The sequence below is a fragment of the Crinia signifera genome, chromosome 9, assembly GCF_055691185.1.
Source record: "Crinia signifera chromosome 9, ASM5569118v1, whole genome shotgun sequence".
In the NCBI taxonomy this organism is placed as follows: Eukaryota; Metazoa; Chordata; class Amphibia; order Anura; family Myobatrachidae; genus Crinia; species Crinia signifera.
This window is the reverse complement of record NC_139225.1, coordinates 97,337,630-97,352,802: the sequence shown is the minus strand read 5'-3', so window position 1 is coordinate 97,352,802 and position 15,173 is coordinate 97,337,630. Positions and strand designations below refer to the sequence as shown.

The following is a 15,173-nucleotide window of genomic DNA, read 5'->3' as shown; positions in this document are numbered from 1 at the left end:
GCATGGTTTTGTCTATTAAAGAAGGAGTTTGATTTTGCAAACCAATTAGAATCACCCTAAATGTGTATAAATGGGTTGGGATCATTTGGTCTACAGCAAGTTGGTCGACAAGCATTATGTTGACATGGGGAAAGGTCGACATCGGTTTAGGTTGACGGGTCAATAGGTCAACACAAGCATTAGGTCAACAGTGTCTAGGTCAACAGTCAAAATGTTGGCATAGGTTCTTTCACTTTTTTTGGTACTTGTGTATTTTGGCGGCGCCCATCGCATCGCATACCATAACGTAAACAATGGTATGCGATGCGACGCGATATCGTACGATAGTGCACGATGGCATACAATTTTGAAATTGTATGCCATTGTACATGGCATACAATGCCATACGATGCGATGCGATTAAACATTGTATAAGCACCCTAATGGGTGCTTATACAATGTTAAATGCACCCCCACTATAAACGTGAACCCGAAGCGTGGCGAGCCCGCGAGGGGAGCGGCGGTACGCGTCCTACGACCTTTTCATACCCCCACTATCCACGTCGGCGTGGAGTTGAGAATAGAATAGTGTGGCGAGCGGACGCGGATACCTGTGAAGCCCGCGAAGGGACGCGTTTACCTGTGAAGGTATCCGCGTCCCCTCGCGGGGCTCGCCACACTATTCTATTCTCAACTCCACGCCGACGTGGATAGTGGGGGTATGAAAAGGTCGTAGGACGCGTACCGCTGCGCTCGCCACGCTTCGGGTTCACGTTTATAGTGGGGGGGTGGCGTGGGGGTGTATTTAACATTGTAAGCACCCATTAGGGTGCTTATACGATTTTTTATCGTATAGGGGGTCAAAATCACGTTGCATCGCATCGTATGCCACCGGGTACATGGCATGCGATGCGATGCGATACGTTCATCGTACGACGGACATCGGGGGCGCCGCCAAAATACACAAGTACCCTTTTTTTTTTACCCAAATGTCAACACAGCCGACAGTTTACAGTGCACCGCATCACCTCGCAATTTTCTTTTACATAAACATCATGTTATTTTATTTCTGCCTAACTGGCACAGAAAGTGGTCCATAAGAACCATTACAGCTGCAATTAATCTCATCAATCTCATAAGCCTCATATCAATTTCCTCCTGGTACCAGGCCCAGCGGCGGGGGGGGGGGGGGGGGGGGGGATCAGATGTCCAGTGGCCACACTCTGGGAAAAGGGATGGGGCTACACGGGACTCAAAGGGGCGGAGCTATGCAGGTCTCTACAGGGGGCGTGGCTACATGGGACTCAGGCTCCCGCTGTGCTGAGCCTGGTTAAGATGGAGAAGAGAAGCTGCTGCCATCTCAGGGCAACCCAGAAAGGGAGATTGCACTCTGTGGGTGTTTCTTAGGTAAGCACTTAATATGTGTATAAGTAGGCTGGATTACAGTGCAGGATACAAGGGTAAGAATTAGGCTGCAGAAGTAGGGAGGGTTACGTCAGTGTGATAGAGCACAGGCTATAGGGTGAGAGAGTGCGTCATTATTAAAGAGCACAGGCCACAGGGTGAGGGAGTGCGTCATTGTGATACAGTGCAGGCCACAGGGTGAGGGAGTGCTCTGCTGCTGCTGCACATAGGTAGGTGTCTGTGTGTGTGTGTGGTTGGTGGGGACCCAAATTATATTGCCTAGGGGCCCGCTCTTATGTTAAGATGGCCCTGCATCAGTGTGATAGAGCGCAGGCCGTGGGTGAGTGAGTGCATCAGTGTTATGGAGCGCAGGGTAAGGGAGTGCATCTGTGTGATAGAGCGCAGGGTGTGGGAGGGTGTTATTGCGATAAAACACAGGCCACAGGTGCAATGGTGTGATAGAGCGCAGGCTGCAGGGTGAGGGAGGGCGTCATTGTGATAGAACACAGGGTAAGGGGCTGCATCAGTGTGATAAAGCGCAGGTTAAGGGAGTGCATTGGTGTTACAGTATAGAGCACAGGTCGCGGGGTAAGTGAGTACGTCAGTGGGAAAGAAGGCACGGTTTATGTTCTAACAGGGAGTTGATAAAGGTGTTTAAGGTGTAGGGGGCCCATCCATTGCCGGTGCCCACCAGATCCCATTCACTGGCGAGCGCTGGCGATAGTGACTGAGACGCATGCGCATCCCAGTCTGGCGACGGTGCGGCACTGGGTCCCTGCCCATCTCCGCTTCAGAGCAGGGTTGGGGGGGGGAGTCGGGCAGCGAAGGGGACCGACGGCGGGGGAGCCCCGTGGCTCAATTGCCACGGGGCGCGCAAGCAAAGATGTGGGTGGCTACATCTGCATCAGTGTATGGTCGGTCCTGCCTGGTACGCATTACAGTTTTTATTATAGACTATCCACCTTTAGAAAAAAACATTAGATTATCCTTCTTCTATATGTCATTATAAATATCCTTTTCTGAGGAGCTTTTCTTTTGCCAGTATTATTGTAAATGCAGAGACAGGAGACCCTATATGGATTATTCAGTTGCAGGGTGTAAAATAGTTTGTTTGTCCTTATGTAAATTCAGTCTAATAGTTGCAGACAGTGGCGGCTCTTACCTCTGTGGAGAAGGGGGCTGCTGCAATGCTGGGCCCCTCCGCTGCTGCCACTGCTGGATCCCGCCACCGGTTCCCATTGCAGTTGCATGACCAGCACATGCGCAGTAGCTTCTTTGGTACTGAGCATGCGCTGGCCCCCAGCCTCTATGGGCTACTTTGCCAGCAGTCCATAGAGGAATATTCATGGTCCCAGGCAGGCTCGGCGACAGGGGGGGGTCAAGGGGGACCCCTCTTAGCTGATGTCCTGAGGGGCCCCAAGGCTTGCCAACCCTCCCTCTCAGGCCCCCCATTCCAGCCTGGGGGAGGAGTAGCAGCACCCGGACTGGGGGAGAGAGAGAGCAGCGATATCTGGCCTGGGGGAGAGAGGGAGCAGCAGCGCCCGGCTGGGGAGACAGGAAGCAGCGGGGCCCGGCCGGGGAGAAGGTAAGCAGCGGCCCATAGGCTGGGGGAGAGGGAGCAGTGGCGCCCGGTCTAGGGGAGAGTAGCGGCACCCAGCCGGGGAGACAGTGAGCAGCGGCACCCCACTGAGGAGAGTGGGAGCAGTGGCGGCCAGCCTGAGACAGACAGAGCAGTGGCATGATTATCCAGCCTGGGGGAGAGAAGGAGCAGTGGTACCTGGCCGTGGAGAGAGGGAGCAGGCCGCAGGGTGAGGAAGCGTGTCAGCGCAGGCCACAGAGTGTGTCAGTCTGACATAGCACAGGCTTTAAAGGTGGGAGAGTGCATTAGTGTGGGAGAGTGCATTAGTGTGGGAGAGTGCATTAGTGTGATAGAGAGCGCAAGCCTTTGGATGGAGGAGCACGTCAGTGTGATAGAATGCAGGCCGCAGGTTGAGGGATTGTGTCGGTGTGATAGAGTGCAGGATAAAGGAGCTCATTGTTGTTGCATTATAGAGCGCAGGCCGCGGGGTAAGGGACCGCACCAGTGTGATTGAGCCCAAGCCATGGGGTGAGGGAACGCGTCAGTGGGATATAATACAGGCCGTAGTGCATCCAGTTTATGTTCCAACAAGGGGGGGGGGGGGGTTCATAGCGTTTGAGGGGGTGGGGGGCCCCCAGAGATATCAGTGTACGGGCCCTGAAAATTTTGTTGCCGACCTGCCCAGGTCCAGCGCATGCACAGTATTGTCCTTAGTACTGCACATGCACAGAATCCATTTTTTAATGTGCTGCCGTCAAAGCATCCCAGAGGAGGTAACACTTGGCAATGGGACTGCCTTGGGTGACTCGCAGGTCGAACTTACAATAAGATGCCACTGCCAGTCACAGTGAAGCCAGTGCAGTCTCACAGACTGCATTTGGCTTCACATAATGGTGGATTTTACCTGGGGGGCTGCAGGGTAAAAACTGCCCTGGTTACAGATGAATCACAATTACCGCATGAGGTGGAGCTGGCAAATGAATGACAGTTGGAAAGGGTAGAGAAAGCACTCTCTTTTTTGCCTGGGCACTCTTAAGAAATGGAGTGCCTCGAAAAAAAAAAAAAAATGTGTGCGCTTTCTTCTACCCTTTCCAATATACTATTTACTCTCATGGGTGCACTTCCACACTAACTACCTAGCAATGAGGAAATCCTCAGAACAATCCTAGTAATTGTGGATCGAACGTACTGTTAACCATTCTCTATACTGTACGATGCTTCTTCCTTCCATTTTCCCCTTTTTTCCTACCTGCCCTTATTTAAATGAATGACAGTACAAGAGCACAAGATGGCAAGTATATCACGGGACTTAATCCCCAAAATTGCTGGACCGCTTTTTTGATTGGTCACTTCACTGCCACCGTATTCCACATCAGAGCCAGGGAGGACTATAAATCCCGGGATATAAATTACCATCTTGTTCTCTTGTTCTATTATTCATTTGCCAGTTCCACCTCATCTGGTTGTTGTGATTTATCTGACAAAATAGCCCCCACTTTATTGTGGATCATTATTTTACATGTGCTTGTGAGCGGACTCATGCCAGTTCCACTATATCTGGTGAACTGGGACATATTAGATCACTTATTATTAGATTATATATTCTACTAGTTAAACCCGCTTGAAGCAAAATCTTCAAAAGCTAGTCTGCTACCTTGTGATTGCCTCTGTGTTTCTGTATGTGCGAAAGAGAAAGATGTAATTTCACTTGCTGCCAGTAGATGGCAGTGTTTCGGTTACACACGGACACTAACCATACACTTATATATTTTATTCACACATACACACACACACACACACACACACACACACACAAAGTGCGGCACTCAGATAATGACGACTACAATATCCCAGTTTAAAAAGTCGTCATTATCAGGGTGCCGCACCTTGGTTGTCTATATAAATTCTTCTGTGAAGGCACTAGAGCTTATATTTAGCCTGTCATTTGGAGTTCCGGACCCAATATATGCTTAATATATATATTATCAGAAGAAAGCGCACAATTGGAAAACAGCGCTGGTTAAGGCTTGATCCATTCTCATTTTTGCATTGCATATGACATTACTTTATTACATACCAATTCATTTATGGTTGGTAGAGGACACTCACTTTTAGAGGACAATAAGTGCTATATAAAAATTATCACAAGAAAGAGAACAATTCTTAAACATTCTGAAAAGATGGAGTTTATTAAGCATACCATTTACATCAGTCTTGCAATGGATACAATGTATAAAAAAGTTAAAAGTGCAAATGCAGAAATAAAATGATACAGTGCGAAGCAGATAAACATGAGCACGACCCAAGCAGCTGTGACCCTGGAATGCTAGAAGAAAAGCCGCAGCAACCCAGGATATTCATTGTAGAGCATGGCTGTAAGCATCAGTTATAACCAAACAATAACATTCAGGCGAGCTCTAATAATCCAGTACAGAACGTAACAGGGGAAATCAAATAAAGTATTATAATGACCGACCGTTATCATGTAAATTCATGATAACCCTAATTTGATAGTGCTAGGCCCCATACACACTAGGCGACCCTGGCCACAGCCGGTTTTTTAACCAGTATCGGTCGCGACTGTCCGATATTGCGTGTACACACTGAATGATATCGCTAACGGATATTGTTCAGTGACATCACCGAGACCCACTATATAGCAAACATTAACGATGCGTGGAAGCGTGCATCATTAACAATATTAAGTGTAACATATATTAAAAGATAAAGCTCCGAAAGCCCTTTCTGAGTGATATATTTTACTACATCCTCCAGTGTGTATGGGGCTTTAGTCTTCTGATTGAAGTACTCAGATAATTATAACTGGATTAGAACAGATAACTAGTGACATCTTCCAAGCCTCGTGTCAATCTTATGCAGAAAATGGTATGACAGATCGCATTGTTAGTCTGTTGTGTACCCTCATTTGTGCACTCCCACAGACTACAAACTATACCAATTGGTTGCCCCTGCAACGGTCAATCAAACAATATTTTGTGGGTGGCTGTAAAGTGTAATGAAGGACAAAACATTTATTAAAATCTTGTGTGTACGGGCAATCTCGCATGGTCCGGGACAAAGGCAATTTGCCCTGATCATTGGCAAGATTACCGGTCATCCGGTTGTGTACCCAGCCTAGTCTCTCAAAAGACAACACCTAAGAGGTGTGGCCTAAAGGCAAACAAAGGGGTAAGATGCTATTGGAGAATAGACATTCTAGAGTTGGTGGCAGAATTCAAAGCAATTAACAATCTCATGTAGTAAGCAAAAGGCAAACATTTAGGTCACAGTGTCTAAAGTGGTCCTGGACATGCATATGTACGAGTGTGTGTGTGTGTTTTCTTAATTTAATCAGGAAAAAGAAGATTACATAGGGTACACTCAATTCAACTTTAGCTTTATGGTTGTTTTGTAAGTTTCAGGTTTGACACTGTTATTTATATCACTGCATATTATTCAGCCCTTACACAGCTGAGTAGTTTCAAAATATAAGACATCCCTTAGACTGAGGCACAGTTACAGCAAAATATATAAATATTCTTTGCAAAATAAATACAAATAAAGGCCCCCTTACACTTGTCCAACAAGTTGGACCTGATTGACTTGAGATTTACACAAGCAAATTTCTTATTAGAAGTAATGGCTACAGTACATGGTTGTGTAATTTTGATAATGTTGTGAGCTTAGACAGTAAATGTACAATATTAAAATATCTTCTTGAACAAGACAACGGGAACACCGGCATCTTACTGTGGCTTTATTTAAAAATGCTAAATTTACAATTTAATTTGAACTATCAATATAATCTTATAATTCTATAGTATATCAAAAACTACCCAGAGATCCATGTCCACATGAAAAATGTCCTTTGTGACTGATGAAGGCACAATTATTTCACATTTTACACCTAGTTATGTTATTTTTTAGGCCCTCGTAAGTATAAGATTTCAGGCATAAGTAGGTCGTTGGAGGGTTATTTTGTAATATACGGGCTTTGTATTGTGTGTCCATGGAATGCGCTTCAAAAAGCACAGAGGTCACTGCTCTGTGTTTTGTACAAAGTGCCTGATTCATACCTTTCGCTAGGCTGCATATACTTGCGCCGCCAGAACTAATAAATAATAAAAGTCAGTCTAAATTGACTTATTTCTGCCGCAGATCGCCGAAAAGGGGGAGGGCACTGATGTCACCCACCCGCCCTATGCAGGAATCGACCCGCAACACTGGGCAATCCCATGCAGCCGCCTTCGCCCCTCCCCTGCACATGTGAATGCCTCAGCGTGCTACTCACCGAAGGCGGTGGCACAGGGGGTTTTTGCACGAGGAGACCCTTGACCATTGTAAAAAGGACCGAATTCAGCCCCATACAAAGGGGTCTGAATCTGCCTCAAAGTTCACTAGAAAGAACTATGGATTGTACAGCGGTCGATAGACCGATCTATGGATTATACAGCGGTTGATAGACCGATCTATGGATTGTACAGTGGTCGATAGACCGATCTATGGATTATACAGCGGTTGATAGACCGATCTATGGATTGTACAGAGGTCGATAGACCGATCTATGGATTGTACAGTGGTCGATAGACCGATCTATGGATTATACAGCGGTTGATAGACCGATCTATGGATTGTACAGCGGTTGATAGACCGATCTATGGATTGTACAGAGGTCGATAGACCGATCTATGGATTGTAAATTGCACAGTAGAAATGAGTGTGGGAAGACAACTAGCAGTTTCCTAGGTTTTAATATCTTAAAAAATAGAATGGCTTCTTCCATTTTATGTTTGGGGGCGAGAGTGAAAAGTAAGTGGTATAAGACAAATTCTGAGCTAATGTTTACAAGAAACCTATGAGGCTCTTTGTCTGAGTGAAATTCCTGCCACACAATGTGTGCACCTGCCACCTACACACAACAGAGGCAGCCATTTTATAGACTGAAGCAATATTCAGACTAACAATTACTGAAAGGCCTGCGTCATAGCACAGTGTTATCTGATAAGCATCAACCTCATGAATAATTCTTCTGTACACAAACGGCCGCCTTCACTGCATATAGGGCACAAATACATTATGGGATTTAACAGAATTTCCAGTAGGGGATTAGAAGAGTTACAATACTGTAGCATCTGAAAAGCAAGAAATTGCCAGAACATGCAACATCTAGACATTGCAATTATTCTCCACAGAGAATTACCGAAACACTAAACAAACATTGCTAGGTGTACACAACTAAACATTTTGGTTATAAAAACAAAAACTAGAGCGTACAGTTATGCTTTCCTTTCTAGTGGTGAGAACTAGAACTGCACTGACACTTTGCATATATAGCAGAACATCAATCAGAATAAAGGCATAATAATAATGTCTCACCAACACAGAGGCCGTGAGCAGCTTAGATTAATGCCACCTTTCAGCCGTTGGAGCCGGTCATTCATCCACTCTGCCTACAGCTAAGAAGCAGTGAGGTTCTGTACAAAACATTGCAGGTATACAGAGTGGATCAATTCCTAGGCTACATAACAAGTGTCTGTGTGAAATTGGCTTTAAATATGAGAATATTATAATAGAGAAGCAAGCATACAGAACAACATTATACATAATATCAATAATGCACCCTCCAATGGGATGCCAAAATTTACAGTGCATCTGAAGAGTGGCCTCTCCCTCATAGGAAAAACTGCATTTTAGCCCGTAATATGTAAAAAAGTGTCTGAGAACGGTGACCCGCTTGAATAAAACAGAACATAATAGGCTATGTGGCAATTTCATGTAGGGTTCTGTCTAATGGGGATTGTAGTTAATGTTTTATACCCTTTTACTAGCTCGCATTTGTAAGGTTCTAGCAGCTTCTAACTTGGCCTTTATGCTAGTAGCTTTTTCAAAAAATCTGACAAGGGAAGGCTCATTCAGTAGTGAGGCGAGGATCTGTTCAAAAGCAAAAGACCATTCAGTGGCTTCTTTGGAAGGATGAGCAGCAGCGCTGTCCATTGGAATGTCCGTCCCCTGAGTTGTGCCATTATGTGCAGTACCTGCCTCTGGGGACACAATCTTGGAAGGTGAAGCAGGATTCTGCAGTTTCCTCCCCACTTCTTCCATTCGGAGGAGGAGGCTGGTGACAGCTGCAATAGCACGGTACAGAAGCTCTTCTTCAGGGTCACCATGAAATAAGTTGTATAATGTCTTTGAAAACTGGATGAACTGGGTCTAGAGAGAAATTTTAAACAATACAACAGGATAAGAGCCAGCACATAAGTGGAGATTAAAAATCATGCATAAACACAGATGATTATGAAGAGGAGAGATATACAGATGGAGCCCCTCGCATTGTTGTTTGGCAGAACGTCCCCTCTGGTGAGCACCGATGGAGAGGGAATCCATTAAACTGGGACGCTTCAGGGAGACAGGCAGGGTTAGGGGGGGTGGGGGGGGGGGTGTCGGGGCGGGGACCGGTTCTGTCGGCGGGGAGGAGCTCCACCGCAACGGGTGCGAGAATCTCATGCACGCGGGCCCCCTGGCGATAGTTTCCCTAGCCCCTAATAAAACAAGGCCGGATTGATCTCTATAGCCACAGACCTAACAGATTGAGGGTAGTCAATTATGTCAATTTTTTTCAGCTAGCCAAAAAAATGGACTTTACTATTCAATTGTTGATATTTTCAGAAAATTTTATATAAAAAAATCGAAACTGCATCAGCAAAACAGGACTAAAAAAAAAAAAAGAGTCCAAAAATGCCGCAATTTTATCAAAAACACATAATTCGCCTATTCATGTGTTTTTCTAGTGTGACAGGTTTTTCGACAGATGACTGATCCATAAATCCCATAATGAAATCTCTGATGTGCCTCATATATAGCATTTAATTGCTCAACCACTATTTTCCATCTGACATGATACAGTATATAGCTATACAGATGTGTCCACATACATCTTGGCTATTTTTCTCAATTTGATCCAACATATAAAACACGGCTTAGCTGTTTTTCCAAATGTTAGTTATCCAAAAGAAATTGGAAAAACTGCGCTAATAGATAAATATAGATGTCTGATGCACCATGGCGGAAGACTCATGCACAATAATAAAGTTCAAAAGAAAAATAAATTCACATGCAATTTATTTTTAGACATAAAAATACTTTTTAATTAGGCGGCCACCTATAGACAAAAAAACTAAAATAATTGATAAAATACGTAAATATACACTTTAAGAGCAGTATCTATAAAACATAGTTTTTCCAAATGTAGCAGGTAGATGGATTCTAAATTTTTTTTGCAGCCATACAATTTGTATAGAGTTATATAAGTAATAGATTAGAGAAGCAATTTTTTTAAAAATCACAAATCATGACTTTTGCAGAGTCCAAGGTGTGCCGCCACATTGTGCCATACATGGCACAATAAAACCAAGATGTATGTGGACATATCAATTTCCATGTAAGCTTTGTGCAGCATTTGTGCAATATTAGCATGACCTGAACTTTGGTACTGCTCACCTGGTTCATTCTGGGCAAGTCTTTAATGCTTTCCTCCTTACGCACCAGCTCATCTTGCCACTGTTTCAGATATGCCTGAATGTCAATCTTTACTTTTCCTTCAAAGAATGAAAAAATGACAGAAGTGAATACAATTACAAGAACTCAAAGTTTGAAGAACACGGTATACTGAACAGAGTAGATATAAAGTGGATCCAGAGTGTTTTTAGTATTGTTTTATATGGCGCCAGTTGAATATAATAGAGGACAAGTGCAGGGTACATAAACATAGCTGCATCAGCAGAGGGCACTGGAATAAGAATCAGCGTGGCATCAAAGATGGTTACCATAATACTGTACATTGGTGGCTGTTTCATCAGCTGAAATAATGCAGATAAGAATGAATGCTATGAAGTACAGTAGGTGCAGTAAATTAGGAGCTGATATCTATCCATGCTTCTTATTATTCTAGTTTTTAAAAAGGCCAAATTACTGTATGAGGCTATACAGGAATTATTTAGCAATTGTTTTGGGTACTTATATGTTAGTTGGGCGCCCACTATAGTTAGTATGTCTTAACTTCACTATCCATGTCAGCATGGAGTTGATTTTATATAGTGTGGCAAGCGCAGCGAGCCCCGTGAGGGGACGTGGAAAACTAAGCAAATAGCTTAAAGGGCGCCCAACTAACATATAAGTACCTTGTTTTGTGGTATACATCTCTACGACAAAATCTCCCCTCTTTTCAGAAGTGATAAGAAAGCCGTTGTACTAATTGAATATACACTCTGGGCTCGATTCAGATATCGGAATAGACTACGAAATAACAATAAGTAACTGTGGGGTCGATGTATGAAGCCGCAATAAGGGAGGAGAAGTGAGCCAGAGGAGAAGTGGCCCATGGCAACCAATCAACACTGAAGTAGCATCTATAACTTGCATAATATAAATTATACAGAGCAGCCGATTGGTTGCCATGAGCCACTTCTTTTTGCATGCATGGTAAATACTGTCTTGTTTTGCATGTAGCCCACAAATGCTGGGCAGCTTTATTTTACACTGCAAATTCGATCAGAGTTGGACACATCCCTCCCAAATGTAAATCTCTCAGCAAGCATGTTATATCTCCCGCTGCCTGCAATGCAACATGGTTCTACTGCCTGGGACACTTTCAATGACTTATGTGGGTATTTAATCCGGCTGAATTTTTCACCTAGGTGACAAATCCAGCATCAGCGAAAGCCGCGTAAATCGGCAAAATGGCCACAAATTCACGTGGTTCTCTCCCATGCGGATTCGCCCAAAAAGAAAAAAGTGAAATTGCATGGGGAAAAAATATGCTAAAAAACTGCCCGTGACGGATTACTGATAGGCGAATCATTGTCATTTTTTTTTTCGCTTGGCGAAAATTCAGCAAAGATTGAATAACCTCCTTAGTGTGAATAATGTGAATTGAAGATATCACACCATTGCCGGTTTGCTCTTATTTTACATGTGTCTACAACAGAAGTGTTGGGAGACATGGATTGACGTTCCCCCAAAAGGAATTCTTATGCACCTGAATCAAGAATTGTATGTAATTTTGTAATTACCAGCACCTGATTTACTGCACCGCGTTTTGCATGGTTTCATTAGCGGTTCCTCATAGAGGGTGATGTTAGGAACAAGTTTAGGTAGTAATTTATTTTCCAATGATGAGGATAAAGCATAAGAGATTGTCAACATTGTATTACAAGGGAATGTCACAACCAGTAATGTAATCAGTTCTTTGTGACTTAGAGAATAATTATTTATTAATTTGTGTTCCAAAGATCATCTCATGGACACCTATTAATTCATAGGGCAGTATTCAATGAGGCCAATTCGCCATGTTTCACAGCGAATTTGTGCTATTTTCGCATTGGAAGGTGAAGGTGATTTTTTGTGTCAGAAAGTGAATCACCCTATTCAACCTGCACTTTTCGCCGTCTGTGAATAGTGAATGACGGACAATTCGCCGTCTGATAGTCTCTGCAATTCACTGTGGTTTTTCAATGTGATTCGCCGTGAGTGTATTCAATGAGAAGATAGCGAACTGCTTTCTAAGTGAATGTCACCATGTAGCAATCGCCATATTTTCATGGTGAAGTGGAATGTGAACTTTTAAAATAAAATTATTTTTTTTAAAACAAATTGGTGTAAAAAAAATAAAAATCAGTAATTTATTATCTGAAGGGGCATGCTATTTTTATTCATGTGCTCACAGCACATGAAAATATATTTCATTAAAAAAAATATTTTTTTTTTTTACACATAGCAGCCTGCAGGGGGCCGGGAGCCGGTCATTATATATTCATATATTCACTGCTCCCGATCATTACATATGCACGATCGGTAGCAGTGCTAGCGGCTCCTACCCGGTCCCCCCTAGCTCTCCCGTGAGGCAGCTTGTGCTGCCTGAGTCACGGGGAGCCCTCCTAACCCCCACATACAGTCCCCCGGCTTCCTGCGGTTAAGATTCGCGGTCGGGGCAGCAAGCCCCTGCGGCATTGAATACTCTGTCAGCAAGGGCTGGCGGCGAAGGCTCCAGCCCTCCAGAACACGGTGACTGTGCAGCGAATCCTAAACAGGATTCGCTGTATATCGCGATTATAGTCTTTAAATACTGCCCATAGGCTTTCTTCTCATACTCCAATAAGCACAGTTAAAAAGTGAATATATTAATATTAAGTATTCAAAATCAAAATTCTTCTCTAAGTGGTAACAGCTGGGCTCACACCCATATTAGAATTCATTCATTTTAAAAAGTACCTTTTTCAGGGCTCTTTGTTTTATCATCAGGACTGGGACCTTCTGTAGGTGAGGTTACTGGTGGAGAAATAACATTTTATATTTACATATCAATAAGCATAAAGGGAAACATTGCCACCCTGAGATTATCTGTGTACCACAGCCATTTATCTGCCAACAGCAGGAAAACACCTTCTGCGGATGTCTGGATGTAATGCCATAAAATGAAGCCAGATAAATCAATTACAAATCCCATTTAGACGATAAGACATTGGACAGACACCACCTTTGGGTGCCTGACACATGAGCAGAACTTCTCTTCGGATTCATGTCGATGTCCAGCTGTCTCTATCCCTCAGTGACCTTAAAACTAAACAAAATGGCAAAAACAGCAGGACGGACTGCAAATCTGAGAAAGTACTGGTGACCCTTGCAGAATGAATATACTGTATGAGATAAAGGCGCAACCTTGTAACAATATGGTAAGCTGGTAGTACTGTAGTACACATGTAATTTAGAGTAAAGATGTCTCCTCCTACAGGCACCATATTGGCATGAGTGAGCCATGCTAGAGGCATCTTTTTTTTTACTGAATATGCTTCTGTTGATTAACTTGATAAACTACACATATTCTGTGACAGAGTCTGTATACAAAGCAGCGTGTGGCAGAGTCTGTATACAAAGCAGTGTGTGGCAGAGTCTGTATACAAAGCAGAACAGAACTTGTATTGGACAAAAGCATTGTAGCACTTCGTATACAGAATCAGAAAACAGTAACATACGCAGATATACAAGTGTCACATATAAAATGATTCAGCACAAACGCGTCTAGACCTTATGAGATTTGTATACTGCCAAACACAATACAGATGGAGCCAGTTTCATTAATATCTTCCCGTTTTGGCACGTCATTCGCCGAGATGGTAACATGCGAGCATCTCACATACTCGTGTGCCCCATTGCCAGGAAAGTTGTGAACGGCGCGCTGAGATGGGAAGATATATCACACTGTGGGGACGTCAGACTGGCTCCATCTGTGCAAGGGATATATGCTTCAAGAGAGGGGACATAGCCACCTGCAGCTTACCGAGCCAACAACTCCTGAACTTGACAAAACACGGTTTTCAGGTAAAGTATAAAGTTGTACATAGAAGAAAACCATTAGGATTTATCTTCACTTTAGCAATATCATTATCATAGTTACCATGAAGTTGGCTAAAATGCATCAGGTCCTCTTTGGAAAGCTTGGCTTCCTCTGAAGGGCTTGTAGCTCCCACATCAGTAAAAGCTAAAATATATAAAACCGTAAACAAAAAAACTGTATTTTACCAGTAATTTTCTGATTCTTTATATATGAATCAATGAATCATTTGCAGATCAATCTATAGCATTTAGAATGTAATAAATACTGCACATATAACCATTATAAGCGGTTATATGGTATGGTGCCTTTTCAAACTGGGGGGTAGATGTATGAAGCCGGGATAAGGGAGGAGAAGTGATAAAGTGCCTGTCCAATCAGCTTCTGACTGTTAAGTAACAGGCTGGGTTTAAAAAGGGGCACTCGGGAGCTGATTGGCCGGTGATAAACTACCAGGCACTTTATCACTTCTCCTCCCTTATCGCTTCTTCATACATCTACCCCTTAGTTTGGTGTTAGGGCCACTTCTATTTAACTTACAGTATTTATTAAAAACAGAGAATGATACTAAATTGTGCAGAGTGATAAAAATAGGACAGGATGTATGCATGCTATAGAGCTGGGGTAGCCAACCCTAGTCCTCGAGAGCTACCAACAGTGCATGTTTTGCAGGTCTCCTCACAGAATCACAAGTGAGCTAATTAGCTCCATCTGTGTATCATTTAAAATGTGTCAGTGATTAATGAGTGCAGCTGTGCAGCAGCTAGGTTGTCTGGAAAATGTGAACTGTTGGTAGCTCTCGAGGGCTAGGGTTGGCTACCACTG

General features: G+C 43.6%; 1 protein-coding gene across 1 annotated transcript in view; it reads right to left on the bottom strand.

Annotated features, from left to right (window-relative positions):
* Nucleotides 1–5,122: 5,122 nt before the first annotated feature.
* Nucleotides 5,123–15,173, bottom strand: part of TBC1D8B (TBC1 domain family member 8B) — a 43,651-nt gene continuing 33,600 nt past the window's right edge. Inside the window, exons 18-21 of the mRNA XM_083159432.1 lie at nucleotides 14,412–14,495; nucleotides 13,229–13,285; nucleotides 10,460–10,557; nucleotides 5,123–9,172 (exon numbers count right to left, since the gene is read on the bottom strand). Coding sequence (XP_083015558.1) covers nucleotides 8,774–9,172; nucleotides 10,460–10,557; nucleotides 13,229–13,285; nucleotides 14,412–14,495 — 638 coding nt within the window. The 3' untranslated portion in view covers nucleotides 5,123–8,773. The remainder of the gene's footprint in view (nucleotides 9,173–10,459; nucleotides 10,558–13,228; nucleotides 13,286–14,411; nucleotides 14,496–15,173) is intronic.